Raw genomic sequence first — 25,255 nt, forward strand, 5'->3', positions numbered from 1 at the left:
TTTTATGTGTCAGCTCAACCCAGTGGAAATATGTCCTCTAAAAATTTCCAGTATGCTTTATGTTCTTAAATTGAATTGTCTTTGTGAACTTTATAGAATTACAAATAATATTCTCATCACTTTGACAACAAATCATGAACCGTTTGTGTTAAATTGGATCATTTTTTTTTTTATTACATGTTCATTCTGCTCGCATTCCCCTCCAAAAGTATCGGAAGGATCTAACCCCCTTACTCATGGGTGGGATTTTATTTCTTGTGGTTGACACACGTAAGTGGAAATCGGTGTTTGCGCCATTGTGGGAGTGAACACAGCCGATGGGAACGGCGTAAGGTCGACATGGCTGAAACATTTACAGACGCGCTGGAATCCATGCAGGACATCGACGTGAACACAATATGTTTTTTATAAGGAAATCCATAAGTTGTCTGCTGACGAATGTTGTCAAGTTGGCTGCCGCGAAGATGGCCTATTGGAGGCCATTTTCAATCATGTGTCCGAGTTTATTAACAATTTGATTTAATTTGTTCCTCTTGATGAATGCTTTTATGGTTTAAGAGTCTTAAGTCTTTGTCTGTGAAGATTAGAGTTGGAAGTCTATAGTTCTCGGAAAACAAGTGTCAACTTCACAAAAAGTAAGAGCCATGATGCGAGGGGGGTGAGAAGTGTGAAGTAGTGTCTGACTGGCCATAGGTGCAAAAATGTCACAGCGGGGTCTGGCCGCATTTGTTGATGCCATACCATACCATTTCCTGTAAATCTTTCATTGAACTTTGGCGGCGTTTAGTGGTTGAAATGAGTCATGCTCTATGGAGTCAGTATCACAATGATGAGGCTGTTGCAAATGTAAACACAATTAGAATAGGCCTGTTTGGCACTTGTGATTAGCTAGGTAGCTTGAGCTCTGCCATTGTATCGCTGTAACCTTTCTCGTGGGTGCGAGTGTGGGTGCGGATTGTTGTTTGTCTCTGCGTGCCCTGCGATTGGCTGGCAACCAGTTCAGGGTGTTCCCCGCCTACTGCCCGATGACGGCTGGGATGGGCTCCGACACGCCGGCGACCCCCGTGTGGAAAAGAGATACAGATAATGGGTGGCTAAAACAACTTGACCCTTGCCTTTAATAGAAATAAACAAATAACTTAAAAAGCATCAATATTTTTCATTAACTTATTGTCATTTTAAGCAACAAGAGGCATTTCTGTACATTGTGAGAAAAGCCATGTTTTGTTTTATAATAAACAGGTTTTCAGTTTTTGAGTTTTTGAACAACTCAAATAAATAAGCCTTTCTGACAATATTCAAATTTTTAACAAAAAATAAACTCAAGCATTTTATGTCAAAATGTAGTACACAAATAATACTATTGTGACCATTTTACCAATTGGCACATATTGATTTACAGTCATGTAAAAACAGAGAGACGTGTGCAGTTTCTTTTCAAAAGAATCATGATGAGCCAGTTTGTGCAAGTAATTGTTGTGCTGATGTCACCAAATGAAAAAATTGGACGGACGGCCATCACGACACACATAATGGCAAAGAGCAGCTATCTCCACCATGGAGCCATTATGAGCACACAAGGTAGCAACAACAAAGGAATTGGGCAGGAAGTGAGCTGACTTGCTGCAGAGAGGGCTCTGCCGTGGTTCCGGTTGCCCTTGGGCCCGTTTCTCTCGCGGACCCGAGGAGGCTTGGCGGGGATGGAGGCGGGGTTACGCGGGGGCTTGCTGTAAGGAGGCGAGTGTGGTCCGTACCCAGGCCAGTCATCGTTGTAGCGCTCGCTGACATCGCCTCCTCCCGAACCGCTGCCCTCCTCACCTGCAAGCAACACACACCAATGATCATATTTACACTGTCAGCTAAATGTTAATGAACAAAACTGTATTTCCTCAGAGGATGTGTTTATTTATCCAGAAAAAAAGCAGGTACTGCTTACAATCGCAAAATATATATTTATTTTTAGATATGACAATCAAAAAAAAATAATCAAGTATTACTGACTGTCCACAAAGTCTGTGTCCTGTCCACTTTGTGCATGTCTCAGTTTGTTGGTAGCCACCCTCAGCTCCATGATCAGCTGTCTAGTCTTGATGTCAGGCCGCCCAATGTCCACCTCCACTTCGGGGTTGTTGATCTGATTTGCAAGCCCGTCGCCCATCACCTCCGGCAGATATCTGAATGTGTTGATGCACACAGAAAGCATCATGCTACAACCTCCATCATTCACTGTTATGTTTGGTGTTCTCTTGATGATGAGAACTGTGTACACCAAACAACCCTTTTCTAAATTATGGCCCAAAATTGGTTTCATTGAATGGTGGTAAAATCTCCCAGAAACATGTGGCTAACCTCCCCCTGGTCTGTCCGTTCCAGCAGCGGTCCTCATTAGTGACGTCGGCGGCCATCTTTTCATCGTTGCAGATGGTGTGTGGGAGGGACACCCAGAAGCTCCCCATGGGTCGCAGGCGCTCTTTTAGCTCCGGAACCTGTATGGAGGCAGCTGGTGAGTCATCACTTGTCTATCTTGAAAGTGTTCTTGTGTCTAGCTGGCTATGTGGGGGCCAGGGGGGTGCATATGCAGGCAGAGGTACATGGCGTCACTTCCACACCTGAATCACCGTTTTGTGCATTCAAAGTAAAAACACAGGATGCAATAATACCAACATACGTATGGTGGCAGATATTTACTATGTGTGGGACCTACATTTTCTCAGTCATTAAGCCACAACCCACTTCAACGAAGTCAATAGAAATGTAATTAAACCCTATCTTAAAACCCTAACCCTAGTAGGATACCCTTGTTTGAAACCCTAACCCTAATTTTAAACCCCAGTTTGAAACCCTAAGCCTAATTTGAAACCCTAGTTTGAAACCCTAACCCTAGTTTAAACCCCTGACCCTAGTTTTAAACCTGAATTTGTAATCCTAACCCTAGTTTAAAAGAAGGTGTTGAATGTTAAATCAATCTGACTTTTAAATGTTAAATCTGCTTGACGCACTGCCTTTAATTACTATTCAAGGCATGATTCTCAAAACGGAGGTACTAGTAGCTAAGGCTTCATTGTTCTTACCAGTCGGTCCAGGTTGGTCCCTGCAGCTGTGGTAGGTTTTTCCTCAGGGCTGTAGGTGCGGAAAGGCCTCCTGTAGCCCCCCGACTCTTTGGGTGAGCGCTTGGAGCGTGCTGGAGCAGGTCTGGGGTTTCCACAACCTTGGAACACCTACACAAAGAACATTGAATTACACCAGTGACAGAATAACGTTGGGAATTTGTCTTGGTATTCCATGCTAAACGTCAATGCATGAAGTCAGACCATAAAAAATGTATATATTTCAAATGACAAAAGGCTCAAAAGGCAAATAAATTATATCGAACTCCCGCATCATTTTTAAATTTGTCCGTTCACTTCCTGAACGTATCTAACGCTATTCACTTTTTTTTTTTTTTTGGTTTGTTTGTGTTTTGCTTGAACCAAAGCAATAAAATTATTATTTTAGTGTCATCTTGTGGCAATTAGGTCCAAGAAACTACAGTATGTTGCACTGATTTATGGAGCTTCATTTTGACAAAAGTAGTGCTTTGTTGCACATCTGCTAAATGTTTGTAAATTCGCGTAAGAATAGCTTAAACTAATCGCAAAATAAATGCCTTACAACTATCTCACTTGAAATGTATCACATCAACAAACGTCCTTGACACCAATTACTACTTTCCTATTAGGCCCCTTGCCATTTTTGTGACATTAGATTATTATCGTCATGTCAACGCAATGCCTTGAAATGTTCAAAGGTTTTCTTGTTCAACGACTCCTAGTCTTGCAAAATCATGTTCTTGTTCTTTGACTTGATGCACTTTATTCATGTGGCATCTTGCGCAGAGCCTCCAATACAATCTCAAGACCGGGGGAGTCAAGGTTTGAACCTGCAATATAATAAATCCTTGGCCGACATTACACCGCTCTCACTCTTTCTCGCCGCCACAAGGGGGAAAAAAAAAAAAAGCCAAGCTGTGCAGCAAAGAACTCGCAGTTCCTTGAAGCGCTGCCACATATTGAATGGAGACGTGGGTGCCTCAGGTGGATATGCTCCCAGAAGGCTCTCCACGCGTTAGTCACGTGGTGCCACACCACTGCTCTGCGTGGGAGTGCTGTGTTGTTGACTCAGGAGAGAATCATTTTTGCTATTGAAAACTAGTAGACCAGGCGACCAGCGGCTAAAACTGTTTTGCAATTGCCTACAGAGTTGATAAGATGGCAACAAAGCACTACTTGTGCCTCAATGAAACCTCTCCACTCACTCCAACATGTCCTTGACACCAAAATGCCAAAGGGTGGCGCCAAAGCAACACTGTTAATACTGATAATATGTGAAGTTAACCGGATAGCAATAAGATCTATGAATCCCTGTGGACACTTTTCTTCAATTAACCTGACATACATTAGATTCGAATCCTTTACCTCAGAAAACAGAAATGCTCAAGACCTGTGCACCATGCTTGAAATGGTTCATTCATTCATTCATCTGAATTAAAACATCAAAATTAAGAGCAGCAATTTTCCCCGGGGAGAATATAAATACAGGATATAGTAATGGCTTATAAGGAGTCAACCTTGCCTTAGTGGAGATGCTGACGCTGTTTTCTTGCATGTACATGATGGCTTCGGACACTTTGACGGAGATGGATTCCGCAGCTAGCTCCATGTTGAACGGCCCCTCCAGTTTCTCCGCCACTTGGTAGAGGGCATCTGATGGCAAGTACGTTCTAAGTTTACACCCGAAGGTGAGTGAATGTAAAGATATAATGTAGTAAAAAACAATAATAATAAAATGAGCAGCATGGAACCATTACATAGTAAATGTATTCTACCCGATTGTTGATTATTCACTTTCCTAATCACAACTTTGAAAATAAAATGAACTATTATCCCAAAACAAAAGGATAATTAATGCGCCTAAGAGGGTATTTGAGACTAAATGCATAATTTCATCTATTCTCCCTCACTTATCATCACCCACCAATAAAATAGTCCCACTCGGTGTCCAGGTCGGCCTGATTGGCTAGGCAGCCTTTCATCACGTTCAGGCAGAAGGCGCGGCACGGACGCAGGGAGGGGATACCTCGACAGAGTGGACAGTACCACTGACGCATCAGGCCACGGACGCACTGTGAATCTGGAGTCATCTAGAAGGCATGTAAGGAAAGCCACTGTGATTACACACACTATGACACTGTAAAAGGCTAATTCTAGCATTGAATAGATTTGGATCCAGAAACTCTCAGCTATGAACCAGACTGGCTAACCACAAGGCCAATGTTTTTTGGGTAAATTCAAACTGGAGTCGCCAAGGAAACAAACTGTTAAAACTTCAAGGTTCCATTATTGAATGAATATAAATACCTCATTCATTTTTGTTATATCATTATTTTTACCTTTGTGGCTTTAGTGACGATATCCCGACCAATAGCCAAGCCCTGTGATAGCGCCCTCGCGGCAATGAAAGCTCTTGATACCTGGATTGAGGAGAGAATTGTTTAAGAAAAAAAGAAGTATTGACTTTTGATTTTATTTTTTGAAATGGGACATTCCACCTGTACGCGCAGTTTGCGAGGAACGTCTCCAAACGGCTGAAGCTGTTCGGCATGCTTACTGACACATTCCAGGTAGTCATCGCTGAACTGATACTGAGGGTTGACCAGAGTGAAGACCCGCTCAACCAATTTGGACCAGAAGTCTGATAAAACCTCTGTCAGACTCACGCTGGCTCCTGTGAGCAAAGAGAAAATGGAGGAACTAAAGAAGTCTCATGTAAACTGTGTTTGAGGTCTATGTACAATACAGTATGGCCCATAGTACCTTGACTAAAGTTTAAATCATTCCTCGATCATTTAGACCAGTAAGTCGATTGGCAGATTGAAAGATGAGATGTCTAAAGCAAGTGAGTAGAGATTAATCTTTTGGCACATCGACGTGAGACTTTGTTTTGTTGTTTTTGCAGACACAGATGGCTTGGCTGCAAATACAAGAGCCTCTCGTTCCATTTATAATCAGTGTGCGAGAGACGTATAGTCCTTGACATGGTTCAAGGATTTGATGGAGTCCAAAGTTTTAGGGGATTACAAGCAGACCTACATGATTGGATGATGCAAAGTTGCCCAGAGCGGTCACAGATATAAGAAGTGGGAGTTTGACCTTCCAGCCCGATCCCACGCAAGGTCCTTCTCCTTACCAATAATATATTATAATCAAGCACAGCCTTAACGTTGATGCGAATTTAGCTGACTCGTCAAATAGTCAACTAGTCAATTCAACTCCTCGCAACTGAGTTGTGGCCCTCCAGCGGCTCCTTGTGGTGTTATTATATGTTGCATGTTTGACCTATTGAAATGGCATTGACAACTGGCTTTCCTTACCCACATGTGATGGCATTACAGTAGCTTAATTGCTACAAATTTCCATTTCAATCAAGTAGTCCCGTGTACGAAGCTAGCTGGTAACTTTGATTTTGGCTCCCTTGAAGAAACTAGATGATCAAAGGCTGCTTGTTGAGTCAAAGTACCACTGTATTAAAATGTAGGTATAAAATACATAGGTAGGTTGGCTGACACACATAAAGGCGGTTAAATGGATGGAAAGAAGACAGATGGATTAACAGACTGGCAGAAAGATAATCATGATGCTGTACACCAGCAATTCCAGGATAATATTCGCGTACATAGTGATAGTGCGATTTGGCCATCTGGTACCACCTTGCATCTAAATATACATATACAGGAGTGTGTCCCAATTCGCGTTGATACAGACCAAGTGTGCGTGAGCTGACCTGAATAATATCTGCGCAGCTCCACGAACAACTCCTGGAAGACGTGCGAGTTCTGCGTGAAGAGCCGTCCGTAGGTCTTGGTGAACATCTGGTTCATGGATTTCTCCGACAGCTCGATCAGCTCCCTGAAGAACTCTGCGAGGAGAAAGACGCAAGTGTGATACCCCTGAAACCTGTGGCCAAGACCTCGCCAACTCACGCTTACATCACACTGAGCCATATTAGCAAATACGAAGAAGAGAGCATGGCGTCTATAAAAATAGCCTTTAAGGCTCATATGTGCAGTCTCCCACTCCTGATTCATCACTTACGTAATATCAAAGAACGAGGAGGGGAGAAAAGAGGTGATAGCAGGTAGGCGGTGAGCTCGGTGCTGCGTCTGGCTAGACTCGGACAGGCGGAAATTATTACTACAGCTGAGTACAGAGCCGCTAAAGCCCTCGAGGCCCCTTTACCCCCCAAAAAAGCTTAAGCCTTCATTCTAACAGGATGTTTTGGACAAGGGACCCAATTGTTGAATAAAAAGATCTAATCAATTAACCAGGGGTGTGGGTTTTGTTTAGAATGAGTTTTCCTCACACAACTGTTTATAGAACGGCCAAAAAAGGCAGAGGTGTCAAATCCAGGAAAGCGAAAACCCTACCACAGTTCGGCTTCTAAACAAACTCTAGGGAGGTAACTAATTTTGCTACCAGTTGATCAGATTCTGGACCTGGATTTGACACAACAGCCGAAACGTTGATAAACCTGCTCAAACTTTACTTTTCATACCACAGAAAACATAACCAAGATGGCAGTCATGGCAACAAACACAAGAGTCATTTCTTTCACCGTCAAACCGTCGCTGTCTCTGGGTGAAGGTGGTCAACAGAAACTGGCTATGGTTCTCCACGGATTTCAGGAAGTCCCGCTCGCTCTGAAGGGCCAGCGTTTCCTCCATCTGACTTGAGCAGCAGGTGTAGTCCTGAGGACAGAGTCTCAAGTGCTCACCTGTGCACATAAGTAGAAACAGTCCATCGTTTTAGGCTTAGTGATTCCCAACCGGGGCGCTATGGCACATTTGTGGGTGTGCCACTGGACATTGTCCAATTTTACTTAATTGGTCCCAAATCATTCCATTTCCTTTCATCACATTTCATTTATTTAATCTATCTTTGTTCCTCCATTTATTCCAGTTGCGTATAGTGACAGGTAAAACTTCCAATGGTGGCCGAAAGTTATGAAAAACCTACATATCAGCTTTTTCTGACTTATTTATTTTGTGGTGTGTGGAGAGAATTTTTTCTAATGTTAAATATATGTCTCGGTTCTCTAATGGTTGGATCAGAGGTGTGGAACCCTACAATATTTGCCCATGCCACCAAGAATCAAGTAGTACATCCTCAGAGGCCCAGCAACCTCAAGGTCACCTACCAATAGAAGGGAAAATATGTAGAGTTACTTAGATGACTAAATGCCAAAACGCTCCAATATTGGAAATGATGGGTTAGCATCTTTATTCATTCCTGTTCAAACAAGGTCTGCTTGCAGTCAAACGCTCCAATGCACTCGTCAGTCTCTTGTTACCACAGCCGAGTGTTATTATAGATAACGAAAGATTGTGATATGAAATTGTACTTTGACCCCATGAATTATTCAGCGCCAATCTGTCTCTCTTGTCAGCTCACTTTGGGTCTTTGATATGTCCGAGGTAATGATATGCAAATGACAAGGGAGGGAGGAAAAGAGCTTCAGTTCTTTTGTTTCGATCAATGCTACACCTGACACAAATAGTACACAAATGGCTTCCACCTCCTCACTGGTGTACCACTCTGTCTCTTTTGTTCCACTCTCACTTGTAGTCCGCTCTCATCCCTGCATTTCCATTTCTAGGCAGCCTCTCGCCGTCGCTCACTCTCCAGGCCATCTGCTCCCCCATGGCCCACGGGACCGCCAGCCGAGGCTCAGGCAAAGAACACACGCACTCACCCCAACGGCTCACACACAAATATATCTCAAATCAATCAATACCGGCATCAGTCTGTTCAACAAAGCCCAAATGTGTAAAACAGGGGTGGGAACCTTTTGGGTTATTGTAAAGTCTAATGGGATCCATTAATTATTATATGGTTGTTTATTTCAGCTTTTCATAACAGTTACTCATTTTTTATTTGCTCTCACAGGCCCTAAGGAAGTGGTACGTGCTGACGACCCACAATTACATCCATTTTTGTTAAATTCACACGCAAGGTTCAATCTCCCATAAGTGGGCAGTCACACCGCCAGACAAGTGCACTTTGTCTTATTTGTGCCGCCCGAAAATTCCAACTCGTTTCCCAATTTTCTCTCAGAAACTTGACACATGGTCCGAGTGAGAAGATATGATTGTTGCCAGTGCCCATGGGGTATATGCAAGGATTTACCACTACAGGAGAAGACTAATTAGGGGCGAGGTTCTTTGTTGTTCTGGTTTTGGTAATTTGCTCATCCCGCCTAATCAACCTATTTAAACAGTACAGGGGGGGTTAATTAGGTGCAAAACCAGCCCACATTGTTTTTAACCAGGGAGGAAAAGAGGATAATTTTGCAAGGTTGTGCTCATTGGAGAATAGACTTTGTTTTACAGATGGGTTTAGGTTGCAATAATTATCTCGGATTTTGGTTGTTGGACGAAAATGTACATGGTTGTGTTTAATTCTTACAAATAAGCATTTGGCACGAAGAGTCTTACCAGAGATTTGAGTCACCGGTGCGGTACCGGTGCTGTATCCTTTCTCCGCGTACACCTGCCGGGTGTCGGCGCAGCTTCTCCCCGCAGCAACCAAGGAGCTCCGGGACCCCGACAGGACGGCTACCGCGCAAAGCAAACCCAGGAGCGGGTACTTTCGTATAGCAAGCCAGGTCCCCATCCTCGCCACAAAAGGCATCCGTAGGGAGATTGATTTGAAAACTAGAGTTATAACGAATGATCGGAATTAAACTAGATACTGTAAAAGTGTTCTAAGACGGTAAGTCGTCTAAAAAAGTTAGTTTTCCCAAGGTCATGCAATGGATAAGCCTAGGTTGTAATTCTATACAATTTGTCTCCATCAACTGTGACCAGTAAACTTGGTGGACATCAATGAGGAGAAAAGAGGTAGATGCAACCCTCAGCATCATCATTGTAAAGCAAAAAGTCATTTAAACCGGAAAACCAATATTTGATTGTAAAAATAAAAGAAAAGTAAAGGTGGATTTGCGTCGTGGTTGTCGGTAACCCGCGTGGCAATGAAATTATTTTGACAGCAAAGACCGGAAATTATGCTTTTCACGCTTGACAACTTGACCCTTGGTTAAATTGGAAGCAGATGAAGAACAATGGACCTTGCCGGGGAGCCCCCACCGTGGGACCGCCACGGAGGGAGTAGATGGGCGGGGAGCCTCCTCTTCCAAGGTGGGGCGAAGATTTGAGAATTCAGGGTCCTTATGTTAAACACAACTACAGTAGAGGTAAAAATGCCTCTTTTTTTTTTTGCCAGCCTCCTTGCTGTTAACTTGTTGTCTTTGTCTCACTGAGTTAGTTGTGAGGGCCCAGTAGACACCCAAACGAGCTCAAGTGGCATTAAAATGGATGGATGAGGTACTTTCCAGATTGAGAACTAAATTAATTTAAGGTTCCATTAAAAATTAGCACAGAGGTTTTTTTTTGCAACAGTGAGTGAATATCCTTTTCTGTACAATAAGTCAAAGTTGCAACGTGCAGTTGTAAATGTTGAATGACTAGGCTCGTCCTGCCCTGCACATCTACCCCTAATTCAACTGATGGTATCAATTCACTTGAGCCATCCTACTGAGTTGGCCTTATGTCTCTCTTTGATGCCAAGCCACCCAAGAGGCCGAGGCTTAAAGCCGCACAGAGCGACATCCAGCCTGGCTTGTGGCACCATCCCCTCCCCACCAGACGCTTCTCAGCAAGAGCACCCCCCCCCCCCCCCCCCCATACCTCCCAGCCCCCAAGGGACCCCTCGGCAATGCACCCAAGCCTCACTCAAGATAGTGAGTAAGGGTGACTGGGGCATCAGTGCAAACGATATCTACAAAGCTATCAGCTCTGCAAAGAACAACCTGTCAGTGGGCAAACTGTCAGTGAAAGGTTATATAGGCATTGTAATTGGAGGGTAAAATTGTGATGAAGACATGAATGGAAGCGACTACTGAAGGAGGTGGTTTCTAATGAGAGGGATTATCATGTTGTCAGAGGCTGATGGATGTGAGCCTCCGGAATCACCTCAGATATGCAAAGAGGAAGGAAGGAGGGCTTTGCACTAGGTCAAGTTGTCACTGACAGCAAATCTATCTTGACCAGTGTGAGATGCTACAGCTCTATGACATAACGACTATGCCCCTTTTTTGATTAGCTCTCCAACGCTAATTGCGGCCATTGTTTTCACCTAGGAGTAAGCCTTGTAAAAAGAACTGGTTTCACAAGGCGCTCCATTCAGCTGTTTTCATCGCTCCTTTTCTACTTTTCAATGCACTGCTTTCTCACATCTCCTTTGTAGTATCTGCTCCCCCCCAGTGCTGTCTTCTCTTTCTTTCTCTCAGTCAAAAATCACAGAAGATATCCCACAATGCCTGTAGGCTGTCGGCGCAACATCTCCACACTCCCCTCAGAGGGTCCTGCAAGTAAAGGCAAGCTTTATTAAATAGGATTATTGCTTTGTGTTCGCTTGGATGCAGAAGGCACTGTGAATTAAAATGAAACTTTACATCATTTTGCCTATAAATGTCTCACTGAAGCACAACAAATCCCTGCTTGAGTTTATGAGTTAAGAGTCAGATGTATAAGCGCCTGAACATGATTGTGTAAAATGTCTTTAGTTACTACTTAGTCGAAACTAACTCAATATGCTAGAAGGTTGGAGAAAGCAGCAATTTTGGAAGTGTTGATAATCAAAACGTTGATGTATAATTTAAGCAATGTGTATTATAATTGTGTAAATCTATTGTCGTTATTTTAAATATATTTCAAGGGGGCCCACTGCCCCCTGCCCCCACCGCTAGCGACGCCTGTGCTTCTATACTCAGTACTTTAGTGGTATTGTACAGTAAAAGTTTGTTGAGTGGTGAAGTAGCTCCCTCTCTCTGTGACTGATCAAAAAAAATTTAAGTATGTAAGAGAGCTGATTTCTTGAATTAATGTGTCGTATTGTACATCATGAATTTTCAACACTGTCATATTTAGTGATTGCCGCTTCAGTTGTGTGAGTCCACATACTGCGTACATTCTAATGTGTAAATCAGATGTGCCAGATAAAAATAATAACAGTGTGTTTGTGACTTGCCCTCTTAGTAGAACTGTGTTCTAGTTGGCAGGCGTACCTCTGTGGGCTGGACTAAACCTTTTTCTTTGAATTGTAGGAGCTCGGAATTGGAAAGCTGTTCACATTGATTCATCCTAACGGTAGACCAAGACTTGATTCACCTCACTGTTCATAGAGGATCCAAATACAAAGGTAAGCAACATTACTTCACATATTGGGCTGTGTTGGTGCCACACCTTTTATACCATCAAGTCACGCAGAATAAACAGCAACTGCAGATACGCAGTCTTGCTTGAGGGATCTAACTAGCGGCCTCACAGTTGTGAGACCGAACATCGACCACTTGTGCCAAACTGCACAGTGATTTAAAACGGAAAGTATGTCTGCTTTGCTCTAGTTAGCAATGCACAAGGGAAATGTTCTAAGTGTTGCTGTTTGATTTGTATTGCTTCATTTGTTTAGTAGGGCGTTTCTTAACAACATAAGCTTGCTTGAAAATTAAAACGCATAAAATAAAAGTCAGTGAATGCCTATTTGCTGACTTTTACCTCCAAATAAAACATTCCAACTTTTGATCCATCTGCAATCATCTGATGTTAAAGTGCTCTGCTTGTGACCTAAAATTAGACTCGCTGATTTCACACCTCTCAGGCCAATGAATGAATGTTTGTTTGGTCCTCAGAAGTCATTGCATCTTTATCAGCACACCAAATTGTTTTATGCCCATTCTGATGAAGCTGAGTGCTTTTTTTTCTTCTTCTTCTTTAGATTTAATGGATCGAGCAAATCACATGCAGTCTGGAGAGGAAACATTCGTCCTTTTTGGTGCTTTGAACGATGCTGCTGTCAGGGCGATGTTCCGTGTCCGTCAGAGGGTTGTGCAGAGCGCTGTCTTGCTCTCCGTGCTGGTGCTGCTTCTCTGGCTCTCCACCTTTTTATATGGGAGCTTCTACTACTCCTACATGCCTTTGGCGGCTTATTCCACACCGGTGCACTACTACTACAGGTGAGTGTGTGCTGTTCAAGGGCATCAGGAAATGGGACATTTGGCCGCATTGATAAGTCACCCTTTGTCCGCACCTTTCAAATCTCATTTCTCCATAAAACCATGGTCCAATTTTTTTTTTTGCTTTTGCAGGACAGACTGTGACTCTCCAAAGTCTTTTAGGTGCTCGTATCCCGTGGCCAACGTCTCCCTGATGAGAAACAACATGCCTGTATGTGCAATTACTGTGTGTGAGCACATAGAATTAAAATTAAAATTTTAACTTGCTGTAAGGCTTAATTTAGTTTAAATCAGTTGACGCCTGTATTGTATATCATAAACATTCAGGACATAGAGTGAAAGATGTAGTATTTTTTTTTTTTCAAAACCTATATCTTGACTATATCTTAGTTAATGAAAACCAATAGAGTAAACATGATCTTAAAAAAAATTATATACTATATATACAAAAATATATATTATATATTTTGATATAGCAATAATTAGAAACTGGCCTGCTGAAAGGTATTTTCATGGGAACAGAAAGGCTAAAATTAATGAAGTTTTCTATGATATTTAAATTTATTGAAATGCACCTGTATTGTATATTAAACATAAAATACAAACTGGAGTATGAAGCTGCCATTTACAAAAACAAAAACACAGCGGCTATTTTAAAGATTATTCGCTATGTTCAGGTGTTGACATTCGGCCAGGCCTATCAAATGACTCTCCAACTGGACATGCCTGATTCCGAGACCAACCAGGAGCTCGGGATGTTCATGATCAGGACAACCTGCTTCTCGCGTGACGGAGGCCAAGTGGCGACGTCCGCTCGTTCCGTAAGTGGCCCACAAAGTTCTCCATGAAGCTCCGGACTGTTAATCAGCATGTTTGTGCTGACCTTTCTGGATTCACTGCCGCGTTTCCGTGTGTTTCTCAGGCAAGGCAACTCCCGTCTGCCACCAGCTCTCGCTTTGTAAGTATAGCATTAATAACTTGCTCGGACAGAGCCATGTCAGTAATGGGACTCAAATATGATAGTTGTTTGTTTGTCTTCTAATGATTGTGTTGCATTATTGGAAAAAATCAGCAAGTGGGGCTCTGAAAGCAACCCAATCACAGCACAACAGGAATGTCCTCAATCCGCTTCTACACGAGAGGCCACAAGATGGCGCTAGTGCAACCAGACAGTTCTTTAGTTGAAGTGCAAAAGCAGTCATGTTTGTGTGTGTAACACAGGGCAGGTTTCCCCTCACCTCACCCCGTACCCAAAAATCACATCTCACAGCCAAGTCCAAAATGTCCATTGGGACCTTTCTGGAGTGAAATGTAACAACGATGCTATGACACTCTTGTATCAGAGTATGCTGCGGTACCAGTCTAACCTTCTGAGGACCATGTCAACACTGCTGTTCTTCCCGGTGTTCCTGGGTGGAGTTGTTGAGCAGAAGCAAGTATTAGCGGTGGAACTCTTCTCGGAATACACAGACGACCCAGTAAGTGCAACTGTGTGTGCGCGCAGTTTCTTTTCAGCAAATTCTAATTTTAAGATCTAGTTTACATTGTTAACAAAACTCATTCTCTCTTTTCTTTCTCGTGAATAGTACTCCCCCTCGGCCACAGCCATCATCGAGATTCTATCCAGCAAGGTGCAGATTTATTCATCCCAGCTCTACATCCACGCTTATTTCACCGGTGTAAGGTGAGAGGGCAATTTCTTTTGCTATACGTTTGGAAAACGTGTGTTGGTATGACAACCCGATGCAAACAGATTTCAACCCACAACCTCAAAATGTGCCGATCATCCATCTATATTGATTATTGTACTGTACTTTACAAGTACATTAACATGACATGTACTTTAAAATGATTTGTGTCATTTCCATCAATAAGATACTAAATGCAGCTGTTAAGGTAAATAAGTTGTACTACTAAAATGTGTTCATTGTTCAGGTACTTGCTGTTCAACTTCCCAGTCCTGTCAGCTGTTGTGGGGGTGTTCAGTAATTTCATCTTCCTTAGCGTTTTCTTGGTCTTCAGCTACATTAGGCTGCTGTTAGACAGACCAGAGCAGGTGAGCGACATTCCTCATGCCTGCTGATTCATTCATTCAAAGTTGATGCGTTGATTTTCATTTGCTTTTGTTTTTGGCAGGCCCAAATGAATGCAGCAGTCAGATTGGGAAATGGTGACAACAACAATACACCGACTTGAGACGATTTTAGCTGTAAGGAGATTGCTGGTCTGTCCTCAGCATGAAAAGACATCTAGTACGCATCAATTGAATGTAGTCGTGTCTTTCTTCTCTGTCACCCTGTCACATTCTATAATCGTTTCCACTTTATTACTGGATTTTACTTGGCCTGAACAAAGAAATTCTGCTGTGCGAAATTAACAGTAGAGGTGTCTCAGTTACTTGCACCAGTCTGTTTTGCTTTCTTTGAAGAAAATTTATGTTAAATTGGGAATTTCTGGAGCTGAAGAAATACATCTTATCCACAAAACCGCTTAATGCAAGATTTTACTAAATACGTTTTCACAACATGTGGTTGTACTTATGTGTGAATGCATTATATTTAAAAAATAAATGCAACTAAAACTGGTTACGCAAGTATTATTTGGGTGTAACTCAATCACGGTGACGTCACAAGTTGGCGCCATTTGGAAGCTCGAGGAAACTAACTGAAAAGTGGGACGACGCGAGTGTTATGAACGAGAGCAGTGGTTAAACGACTCTGTCGTTGTTCTGTCGTTTCGTCGCGTCACAAACACCAGAAGATTTAAATAAACTAATATGTGGACAACGTTGAAAAGGTTCACGGTGAGTGCACAATTATGTACAGCTAACAGAATGGGACAGGTGCGGAAGGATAACTAAAGCTAAATTAGCGAAACAAAGCCGCGCCTTGTCAAGAGAAAGTGTTCCCCCATCTAAGAGTGCTCATTTAGAAACGATAATTTTGCTCTTTATTTTTATTAATTGACAATGTAGGTAAACCAGACAGGTACATTTGTGCCGTACATGGACACGCAGTGGAAACATGTGCCCAACCTGCAGGTCACACGAGCGCTACACCAGAGTAAGTTGATTTCGACCATTGAACGTTGATTGATTGGGATATATATGCTTGGATGCAATTTTTTTAGATTTTTATTTATCATTAATTTAATATTAGTTATTTTGTACTGAGTGAACCTTTGCGGGTCCAAGGCGCATGCTCAAACATGGTGTGACTTTACCCTGTCACAACGTAACCCGGAAGCTGAAAGTGTACACATCCGCCATTTTAATGTCTACCACGGTCGTCGAAGCTAACTAGGCTACAATAAGGAGTTAGCGTGGCAACGGCTAGCTGTGCCCTTTCTTCTTTGTTATAGTGCCCTTGTTTTATTTGAAGATAACTTAATCTACTCGCATTACCAGTCATCCTTATAAACACAGTGGGGCACCTCGGCTGTTTTGGGTAATTATTTACGAACGTCCTCTCAAGAAGATGGCGGAAGGCTCCCATTACTTTGGTAAGTAATGTGTTTCAGTACATCGTTAACCTTTTTCCTCTTTCCTTTCTGGTGCATTGTTTATTCAGGCTCTATGCTGTCAAGGGAGGTTAGATGCAGTGGTTACATGACTTCAGGAGGTAACCTTTTTCCTACTCGGCCCCTCTTTTCTCCACTTGCTTTAATGGACCATATGTAATCACGGTTTGAAAGAGCGATCTCTTTAGGAGAGTACTCGTTCCGTCCTGTCGCTCAGTCATACTGACTTTGTTAGATACATATTTGCTTACTGTGTAGATTCACATGTAAACCTGGGTGTCAAGCTCGAGGACTGCCACATTATTTTACGTGGCCTAAAGCTAATCGTGTGCGTCTACTTCCTGTTTCTCATTAAAATCTGTTCCAAAATTGCAACTTTGTCAGATCTTTGAACATTATATTTATTCACGTGTCAAGCTCATTTTTATCAAAAGTTGCTTCGTATTTAGTGTGTTATATATTGATCCTTCTATCCATTTTTAAACTCCTTATTCACCAGAGCCACAGGCCCACTGAAACCGGTCCCAGCTTTGAGCAAGAGGCAGGGTACAATCTGGACTTGTCTCCTGTCAATTATTCATAATGAAAAATACAGATTACCGCATAAGTAATTTTAAATTCAGATGTCCAGGCAAGTGGCTGGTTCAAATGTTGTTCAAAATATTGAAAATATGTAACAATATCCTAACTTTATTACATTAAAAAATAATTTGCTTTTTGTTGAGCAACGAGGAGTAAGTAGACACCCATTATGACTGGGGGACCTTTTTCTTTTCTTCCCTTTTTTTTCAGCTTTGTTTTAAATGTTTGCTTCTTAAAACATTTTGAAATAGGCTAAGCTAATTTCTCAATTTGCTGTATTTCCCCCTTAAATGATATGTATGGTTTTGATTAAAAATATAAAGCTGAATCAGTTCACCTTATATTATGCATTTATCTTTCAGAGCATGACGACCGCACCGGACCGAGCAATCGCAACCGTAAAGGCAGAAGTTCCAATAAAGGTCGTGCTTACGAACGCATCCGTAGAGACCGCCAACGTGGCGGCCATGGTGGTGGCGGCGGCGGCAATGGAGGAGGCTTTGGGGGTCCAGGACCACGCTCCAGACTTGAAGACCCTGATGGAGATGTGACAATGAATGACAGCAGTCAAGACAATAGCAGTCAGAACAGATTGTGAGTATTGTATAGTTTTAACTTATTTGCTGCGTAGTTTAAAAGGCAATCCATATAGCTATTATAAAATATCAAATTTACATGAAATATTTTTTGTCAGCGGAAAGACAACACTTTGGATTGTAAAATGCACCCTTGTTCAAACTAATAGGTTTTGTCCTTTGTATTCATTTAATTATTGTATTTAGCACGCCTTACGGAAGGCCCTTTCGAAAAGACGGCCGAGACAGGCGACAAGGCAAAGGGGGAGGTGGCAGAGGAGGCTTTAGAGGAGACAGAGGCGGTGGAGGGCGAAACCGTGCCACCTGGTTCAAAGTGACCGTGTGTATCACATTCGTTGCTACATCATCTGCACAATTCCTTTGCTCTATTGATCTTCATATCTCTTACAATGGTGTTTTTCCTAGATTCCTCATGGGAAAAAATATGAAAAGAAATGGTTATTGACAGCGCTTCAGAACATCTGCTCTGTAACTTACACACCTGTTCAGGTGAGGCGCAGCATCTTTATGTTGAACACTTTTTTTAACAACTAGAGTCACTGATGTAATGCAGAAAGTTCTTTTTATTTTGAAGTAGTTTTTCACGGCATTACACTTTGCTATTCCAGTACCACGTTGACCATAACAGAGCCCATTTCTATTTGGACGATTCCGCCGCAGCCAACGCTCTGCAGAAATGCTCTCACAAAATCACAGACACAGACGGCTACAAGGTGTGTAAATTAACTTAATTCCTTTAAAGTCTACCTCCGGAGCTCCCACTTTGAGGTCTCAATGTGTAAAGGGGCGCACTATTGTAAAGTTTGAAAATTATCTGGCATTTCCATTTTTGAGTCTAGTTTTCTTTTAGCCAAAACAATCCAGCTGGTTTATTTTAATGCATGACGCCGTGTTGGGAGCGGATATGACGTCAAGTCATTGACTGGGCCGCCACCACTGCTTTTGAGTAATACGCGAAACTGCCTGCTTATGGCTGTAAACCGTTGTACCACAAATAATGTGCATTTAACAAACGTTAATTGGGCCTCTTGTTTACGAATGTGACGTTTCTTCTCTTAAGGTGGAAGTGCACGTCAATCGTAGCAATCCACCCAACTTCCTCCTGTCTGACCTCAAACCAGAAGATATCGAACATTTGAGGGTAAGTTAAAAATCCTGTTACGACTTTGAATGAGGAATTGAATATAACTCCTCTTTGATCCACCTAAAAACATGTCTCAGTACTAGAGATGCACCGATCCGACTTTTTCAGTTTCGATTGTAGCATTTAGTTCAGTGTGTTGGGACGCCCACCATAGTTTGCTACTAGTCTCTGAGCATCTGTGCTAAGAAGTCATTTTTTAAAATAATTAATTTGTAATCTTTATTGTATTCTAAAACAGCAATGTATGGCAAAACGTTTTGATGGCTCACAACAAGCTCTGGACTTGAACAACATCAGGACAGACCCTGGTTAGTACACATTCTCAATACTTTAACTGCACCATTGGTATATTCAACAGTGTAATTGTGTACTGTGATTTTTTGTTTTTGCACTAAACAAACTGTTGCGGACAGAAGTAGCTAAGAATTTATTATCAACTTGTCTGAACCGTGGGATCACATTTTCCTGTGACAGACCTGGTGTCCCAGAATGTTGAAGTCATCTTGAATAGGAAGACAAATATGGAAGCTGTCATCAAGATTATTGAAGAGAATATTCCAGAGGTGTGGTGAAAGACGCTTATAATAAATATACAATATAATCCCCCCCCGCAACGCATGCGCTTTTCTGATTTTTATACCAATCTGTTTGTCTGTTGCTAGCTGACCAGCTTGAACCTGAGCAACAACCGTCTCCATAAACTGGATGACCTTAGTGAGTTGACTACAAAAGTGCCTAATTTGAAGAGCCTCAACCTTTCCCACAATGAGGTGAGTGTGGAAATAATAATCTTTCATCAACACAGTTGTATGTTTTCACACCAACCATTATACTCTCATTGTTTAGCTGAAGTTAGACCGAGATCTGGACAAAGTCAAAGGCCTGAAGCTGGTTGAGCTGTGGCTGGTCAGGAACCCGTTGTGTGATCTCTTCAAGGACCAGGCTTCATACATCAGGTTAGTTGACCATTCTGGCGGTTAAGATCTGTTGTTGTGCAGGGAACACACGAGTAATATCTATGCCAGATCGGTATGTCCAGAGGTGCGCGTGTGCAAAAACAAAAGAAGCCTTTGTCTTAATTAGACAATGTTTGGTACCTCAGCAGGGAAGGATATGGATGATATATTGAGCAGAGCCAAGTGATTCCGTTAATTTCCTGTTTGTGTGTTTCCATCTAATTTCTTTGCAGGATCTCATTTGGTTCCAGATTTACTGTTTAATCACTTCGGTTATGTTTTCCCCCCAGATATAGGATGGCGTTTAACGTTTTCTACTTCAACTGCAGATGTTTTGGTTGCTGTCCTTGATGTCGTCTCTAGCTGTCTTTTCTTTTCCGACTATACCTGTGGGGAAATACTTTGGCAAGCTCTGTTCTATAATTCTCAGTGCTGCTGTGCCCAGCGCTCCCGCTGCTGAAATCCCCTGCAGGCATCCATCCCATAAACAAGAGCAAAACACCAATATACCATAGGTTAGTAGTCCTAGAATAGACAGAGGGTCCGGTAATCCTATGAAGTGCTGTGACAAAATGGCAAGGATCCTGAGCAGCGTTCCAACGACTGTATTGTGGTTGTGTATACAAGAGTGTGGCATAAAGAATGGCCTAACTTGGCGTTTGGATGAAGTAACAAAAGTGCACACAGCCAGTGACGCCCCCTTCCACTGCTAACACCCTTGCCCACTCGGCTTCCCGTATCAGGCGGGTATGGAAGGCTGGATAGCCAATGACGGGTAAGATCCCACCTCCGAAACTTTGGGACAACCTAAGGCAGGCACAGTCACGATTACCCAGCCTCAGTCCTGTTGTGCGCGGCCTCACGCCACCAGTGGAGGAGCGGGACTGGACAGGAGAAGCCGATGGGCGGAGGGGGACGCACGTTTGTCAATGAGCGGTGATGCGCCAACCAGCTGGCCCACCGAAATGGATGAATTTGCTTGAAAAAGCTTCTGGTGGAGACATTCTCAACTGATGTTTTACCTGGCCACAAGAAGAAAAACACTCCCTCTTCCATGCTGCTGGTGACTGTGACCAGAGCAAAAAAAAAAAAGTCCAAGTGCATGGCAGGATATCTCTAGTCTGATCTCAATGGCTTTGTCATTAGACATTTCAAAGTCAATGATGGATTTTTTCTATTTTAAGATTGCCGAGTATAGTACATATTTGCCTTAGCAGTTGCTAACGGATGAGCAGTGGGGGGGCGGCTGGGCCCAGCGTACACTGAAAATGTCATCTTTTCAACTTTTCTCTTGCGGATACTCGCAGAGCGACAAGCCTCCTCTCCTGACTTCTGCTTTCTTCACACTTACTTATAGGTTTTTGTCAAGCACATTAGTTTGTCTCTTTTATTTCTTTATCGTCAGCTACCATAAAATTTCACAAAAAAAGTTTTGTTTTACTACTACAGAAGGAAGACGTGTGCAGATTTCCACTGCAGTGTTGGCTCTGTGGCTTGAGTCTGTATGCATGTGTGTGTCTGTGTGTGTGCTTCTAGAAAAGTGTGGTTGTTGCTTCCCCATGTCCGTATTGGGGGAGAGGGTGAGTACGCCTGCGGGTAAGTGCACATGGAGATGGGAACAGTGTCGCTGCATGGTCTTAAAGGAAATAATTGTTTGCTGGGTTATATTGTGGGAATTTTCAGCGTCTCCGCACATGATGATGACATAAAATGGGCTATTTAGACGTGTGTGGAAGAAAAATTATTATAAAAGTGCAAAGGCAAAAACAAGTCAAGAAGTGCGGGTTCAGAAAGATTCCACATCATCTCTCTGCTTCTCTGACTCTGTATCATGACAGGAATCTTGATTTGCCCTAAATAACTTAAGAGCAGAAAACATGGCTTCTCACCTGAAGTCGAACACTCATTATTCATTCGCAAAGCACCTTGCAATCTTGATATGTTGTAGGGAGAACCCTAAGGTTTGCTTTTCAACAGCATTGAATGACAGCTTTTCATAAGTCTTCCATTCATACTTCCTGGGTAAGAAGACAAATGTGACGTGTTTAATGTGGTCAGTTTTCCATTAATAGTACTTAATTTATTTTATTTTTATTACCTCCAATCCTGTTAAGTATCATGGATCTCAGGTGAGACAGAACCTCTCCTGCCTGACATGACGGTCTATAGTAGTCTACATGGAGAACTACGTGCATTCGTTTTTGTTCTGTTGGATAATCTAGATCATCCATTTCAATTAACCTACCAAGCAAGTTTGAAGGAATGTGGGAGGGTACCAACGTACATGGGAAAAAGCCTGCACACGCGTGGAGTAAATATGCTAAATCTACATACAAAAGCCTGAGCCAAGATCCAAACCGTAGATTTCCGCCTTTTAAGTTCTCTTGTTACCAGCAGTATTTCTGCAGAAGAGACAGTGTAGCAGCTTAAACTTGAGATGTTGGAGGCACACTGTGATGTCAAATAGACTAACAGGAGGCTGCTTGCCACCTGCAGCAAACACAATGTATTGTTATTGTTCCCTTTATTGTAATGATCTAATGCTTTTTGGGTTTCTTGTTCCCATGCCAGTGCTGTGCGGCAGAGGTTCCCCCGCCTACTTAAACTCGTGAGTCTATTCTTTGGTTTATATTGTAATCTCTACTCACAGCGTTGACCTAATTTATTTGTGCTGGGGATATTTGTTGGTGCCTTGAGATGTGAGTGAATTAATGACATTGCTGTTTAAATCAATGGGAAATGTGATTTAAGATACAAGTGTTTTTGAGTTACTAGAGTGTTCACGGAACAAATTAAATTTGTCTCAAGCTAGCACTGCAGATTGGGGGAAAAATGGGAGTCGTATCACATCTGTAAAACATAAATTGGATGCTCTTCAGATTTTTGTGTGCTTTTTCTAGGATGGTAATGACCTTCCTCCGCCCATCGGATTTGACGTGGAAACACCCACCACCATCCCCCCTTGCAAGGTTACTACTTTTGTTGAGCGCAAAATAGTTGGGCATTTGGTTTAAATTGCCCAAGGAAAAGATAATGCGCTGAATCACTTGACGATTGAAAGTCTGACCACTGCATTTGGTAATCCAGGGAAGCTATTTCGGCTCTGATGAAATCAAGGGCCTCATCCTTCGATTCTTGCAACAGTGAGTTTGAGTCGCAAAAATCTAAAAATATCGAGACCAGTGCGCACCAATGCTCTAACTTGTCTATCATGCAATTTTGTCAGGTACTACAGTATATATGACTCTGGGAACAGACAGCCTCTCCTGGATGCTTACCATGACGGTGCATCGTTGTCCATCACAACGCCATTTTCCAACCAAAACCCTTCCAGGTAAAATGGCAAAATCAAAAATATATTTTTTCATTTGTTCTCCTTCTTAAGGAAAGCAATTAAGTGTTCCACCTGCTTTGTCTGCCATTGACCATCGGCAGTTCGGTTACAATTAGTTCTGATACGTTGTCGAGTTGATTTTACAGTTTTCCCTGCAAACCCACAATTTTATTTGTTTTTAGGTCAAGTCTGGGAGAGTACCACAAAGACACTCGAAACCTGAAACGGATCAGAGACTTGAGTAAGTAATGAGACTTTAGCGATAGCATTGTCATTTTAGCGAGTAATGCCGTGCCATGTTCTCATTCAGTGTAACTATCTCTTACAGCGATCCGCTTCAAACTGCTGAAGCACACGCGTCTCAATGTGGTGGCTTTCATTAATGAGCTACCCAAAACTCAGCATGACATCGCTTCTTTCACCATTGATGTAAATACGTACACGGTGAGTACCCTGTCAAGGCGTACCCTTGTTGTTATATAATTGTTTTAACAACTGTCTGTTTATCAACAGAACACACTCCTGTCATTCACCGTCAGCGGCGTCTTCAAAGAGGGTGACTGTCATATTTGTTTATCTTCTCAACTGTCTTATTTTGATGGACGGACGGACTACTGATGTAATGTCTGCATTTTAATAAATATATGATTTGTTTGTTTGTATTAGTTGCTGTCAATGGAAAATCCAGAGACTCTACAATGGCCTTCTCTCGAGTTTTTATCACAGTCCCTGCAGGAAGTTCTGGGTAATTAATCCTCTGTCCTCCATTTTCAAAATAAAACCAACAGAAGTTAAATCAACCATGTAGCTTTGTTAATCTTCTGCTAACTGAATACACCAAACAAGGCAAAAGAACATTGAAAGTCTAACAAATAACTTCTAAACCTTATCCGCATTCATGGCATTTCCAGTCATTTCAATGGATAAAGGTGATTTGAAATACAACCGTAGTTGAATGAACAGTGACAATGAAGCCAAATGCTTCTTACAGCCTGTGCATAGTCAACGACCAGCTCTTCATCCGAATGGCCACAACAGAAGAGATTCGAAAGGCTTTTGTGGCACCTGCTCCAACGCCATCTTCCAGCCCGGTGCCCACTCTCACTGCACATCAGCAGGAGATGCTCACGGCCTTCTCGCAGACATCAGGCATGAACCTGGAATGGTCCCAAAAGTCAGTCTTATCCTAAATCTGCAAGGGTATCTCTGATGCTGTATTCAAGCGTCTGAACCAGCATTTTTTTGTTGCAGGTGTTTACAAGACAATGAATGGGACTTTAATAAAGCAGCGCAAATCTTCACACAGTTACAGGTAACTTATTTTTTAACTATCTGCATTTGGTACCATTTCCTGTTTGATGACACTAAGATATTTTTGTCTTTCCAGGCGGATGGAAAAATCCCTGATGTTGCATTCAACAAATAAGCTATTGATTCATACCTGTTGTAAGAATAAAAATAGATGCATTGTTTTGTTTGATAATGTCTTATTTTGTTGGATAAGTATTGTCACAGAAAATGGTTGAGTAACAGTACAAGTTCTGTAGGTGTGGTTTTGTTTTAGCAGCCAAAGTTGTCCCCAACTAATAGGACTTTTGAGAATTTTTGTTCTATGGATTCTGTATAGATTTTTTTTTTAAATTGTAATAAAAACATTTTGCCAGTTTTTGATATGTCCCTCAAGTTTTATATTTGATATAGCTAATGCAATTCTTGAGGTATGTACTTCTCCAATGTAGTTTTTTGCTCTTTTTCAGTCTGAAAATGTCATTGTTCTTGATGTCTGTAGTCAGGCTTGTTTGTTTTATATATCACCCATCATTAGGACATGCCTGTTAATCTAGATCGAGGATAAAGGGGCAACAGGTTGGTGCAGCTAGGTTTGTGGGTCAGTGTTACAGCACAGGAAGGACAGGTCTATTTGTGATCTGCGGCCCTAGGACTGCTTCCATGACTTTCAGATTCATACATGATAGAAAGAGATACTAATGTATTAGAATAGCTATAAAGCTACAGC

At 42.2% G+C, this 25,255-nt stretch overlaps 3 protein-coding genes across 5 annotated transcripts; 2 read left to right on the forward strand and 1 right to left on the reverse strand.

Moving 5' to 3' along the window:
* Positions 1–1,339: 1,339 nt before the first annotated feature.
* On the reverse strand, positions 1,340–9,946 carry gpc2 (glypican 2). The gene is made up of 11 exons (XM_061284133.1): positions 9,530–9,946; positions 7,651–7,809; positions 6,820–6,954; positions 5,588–5,763; positions 5,429–5,509; positions 5,014–5,179; positions 4,612–4,742; positions 3,072–3,218; positions 2,350–2,486; positions 2,002–2,174; positions 1,340–1,818 (listed from the first exon to the last, which is right to left on the reverse strand). Exons 1-11 carry the CDS (start codon positions 9,723–9,725, stop codon positions 1,547–1,549), a joined length of 1,773 nt encoding a protein of 590 aa, XP_061140117.1. The 5' UTR covers positions 9,726–9,946; the 3' UTR covers positions 1,340–1,546.
* A 2,179-nt stretch (positions 9,947–12,125) lies between these two features.
* LOC133155300 (seipin-like) lies at positions 12,126–15,691 on the forward strand. Its single transcript, XM_061280516.1, has 9 exons — positions 12,126–12,293; positions 12,870–13,107; positions 13,240–13,318; positions 13,785–13,928; positions 14,030–14,065; positions 14,451–14,585; positions 14,694–14,791; positions 15,043–15,163; positions 15,244–15,691. The coding sequence occupies exons 2-9, from the start codon at positions 12,875–12,877 to the stop codon at positions 15,301–15,303; spliced, it is 906 nt and encodes a 301-aa protein (XP_061136500.1). The 5' UTR covers positions 12,126–12,293; positions 12,870–12,874; the 3' UTR covers positions 15,304–15,691.
* Positions 15,692–15,745: 54 nt separating this feature from the next.
* On the forward strand, positions 15,746–24,904 carry nxf1a (nuclear RNA export factor 1a). 3 transcript variants are annotated; one of them, XM_061280489.1, is made up of 23 exons: positions 15,746–15,910; positions 16,082–16,169; positions 16,677–16,727; positions 17,571–17,802; positions 17,991–18,123; positions 18,210–18,293; positions 18,413–18,517; positions 18,865–18,945; positions 19,187–19,256; positions 19,423–19,511; positions 19,611–19,718; positions 19,795–19,904; positions 22,476–22,512; positions 22,805–22,873; positions 22,992–23,047; positions 23,131–23,238; positions 23,421–23,479; positions 23,567–23,682; positions 23,752–23,794; positions 23,905–23,983; positions 24,230–24,412; positions 24,490–24,550; positions 24,626–24,904. In XM_061280489.1, exons 1-23 carry the CDS (start codon positions 15,884–15,886, stop codon positions 24,662–24,664), a joined length of 2,028 nt encoding a protein of 675 aa, XP_061136473.1. In that variant the 5' UTR covers positions 15,746–15,883; the 3' UTR covers positions 24,665–24,904. The 3 variants fall into 3 exon arrangements, with proteins under 3 accessions (XP_061136473.1, XP_061136481.1, XP_061136489.1); XM_061280497.1 differs by lacking the exon at positions 16,082–16,169 and having other exon boundaries at positions 15,811–15,910; XM_061280505.1 differs by lacking the exons at positions 15,746–15,910; positions 16,082–16,169; positions 16,677–16,727 and adding an exon at positions 16,241–16,608.
* Positions 24,905–25,255: the final 351 nt, after the last annotated feature.

Source organism: Syngnathus typhle, linkage group LG1, assembly GCF_033458585.1.
Source record: "Syngnathus typhle isolate RoL2023-S1 ecotype Sweden linkage group LG1, RoL_Styp_1.0, whole genome shotgun sequence".
Lineage (NCBI taxonomy): Eukaryota > Metazoa > Chordata > Actinopteri > Syngnathiformes > Syngnathidae > Syngnathus > Syngnathus typhle.

What these genes read in the sequence shown, in the direction of transcription:
- gpc2 (XM_061284133.1), bottom strand. Translation starts at nt 9,725, where the DNA reads ATGCCTTTTGTGGCGAGGATGGGGACCTGGCTTGCTATACGAAAGTAC. An exon ending in TCGTCACTAAAGCCACAAAG is followed by an intron (nt 5,180 to 5,428) that starts GTAAAAATAATG and finishes CATGCCTTCTAG; the next exon opens with ATGACTCCAGATTCACAGTG. An exon ending in GGACCAACCTGGACCGACTG is followed by an intron (nt 2,487 to 3,071) that starts GTAAGAACAATG and finishes GCCTCCATACAG; the next exon opens with GTTCCGGAGCTAAAAGAGCG.
- LOC133155300 (XM_061280516.1), top strand. Translation starts at nt 12,875, where the DNA reads ATGGATCGAGCAAATCACATGCAGTCTGGAGAGGAAACATTCGTCCTT. An exon ending in TGATGAGAAACAACATGCCT is followed by an intron (nt 13,319 to 13,784) that starts GTATGTGCAATT and finishes CGCTATGTTCAG; the next exon opens with GTGTTGACATTCGGCCAGGC. An exon ending in GCTTATTTCACCGGTGTAAG is followed by an intron (nt 14,792 to 15,042) that starts GTGAGAGGGCAA and finishes TTCATTGTTCAG; the next exon opens with GTACTTGCTGTTCAACTTCC.
- nxf1a (XM_061280489.1), top strand. Translation starts at nt 15,884, where the DNA reads ATGTGGACAACGTTGAAAAGGTTCACG. An exon ending in TTGAAGAGAATATTCCAGAG is followed by an intron (nt 19,512 to 19,610) that starts GTGTGGTGAAAG and finishes GTCTGTTGCTAG; the next exon opens with CTGACCAGCTTGAACCTGAG. An exon ending in ATCCTTCGATTCTTGCAACA is followed by an intron (nt 23,048 to 23,130) that starts GTGAGTTTGAGT and finishes CAATTTTGTCAG; the next exon opens with GTACTACAGTATATATGACT.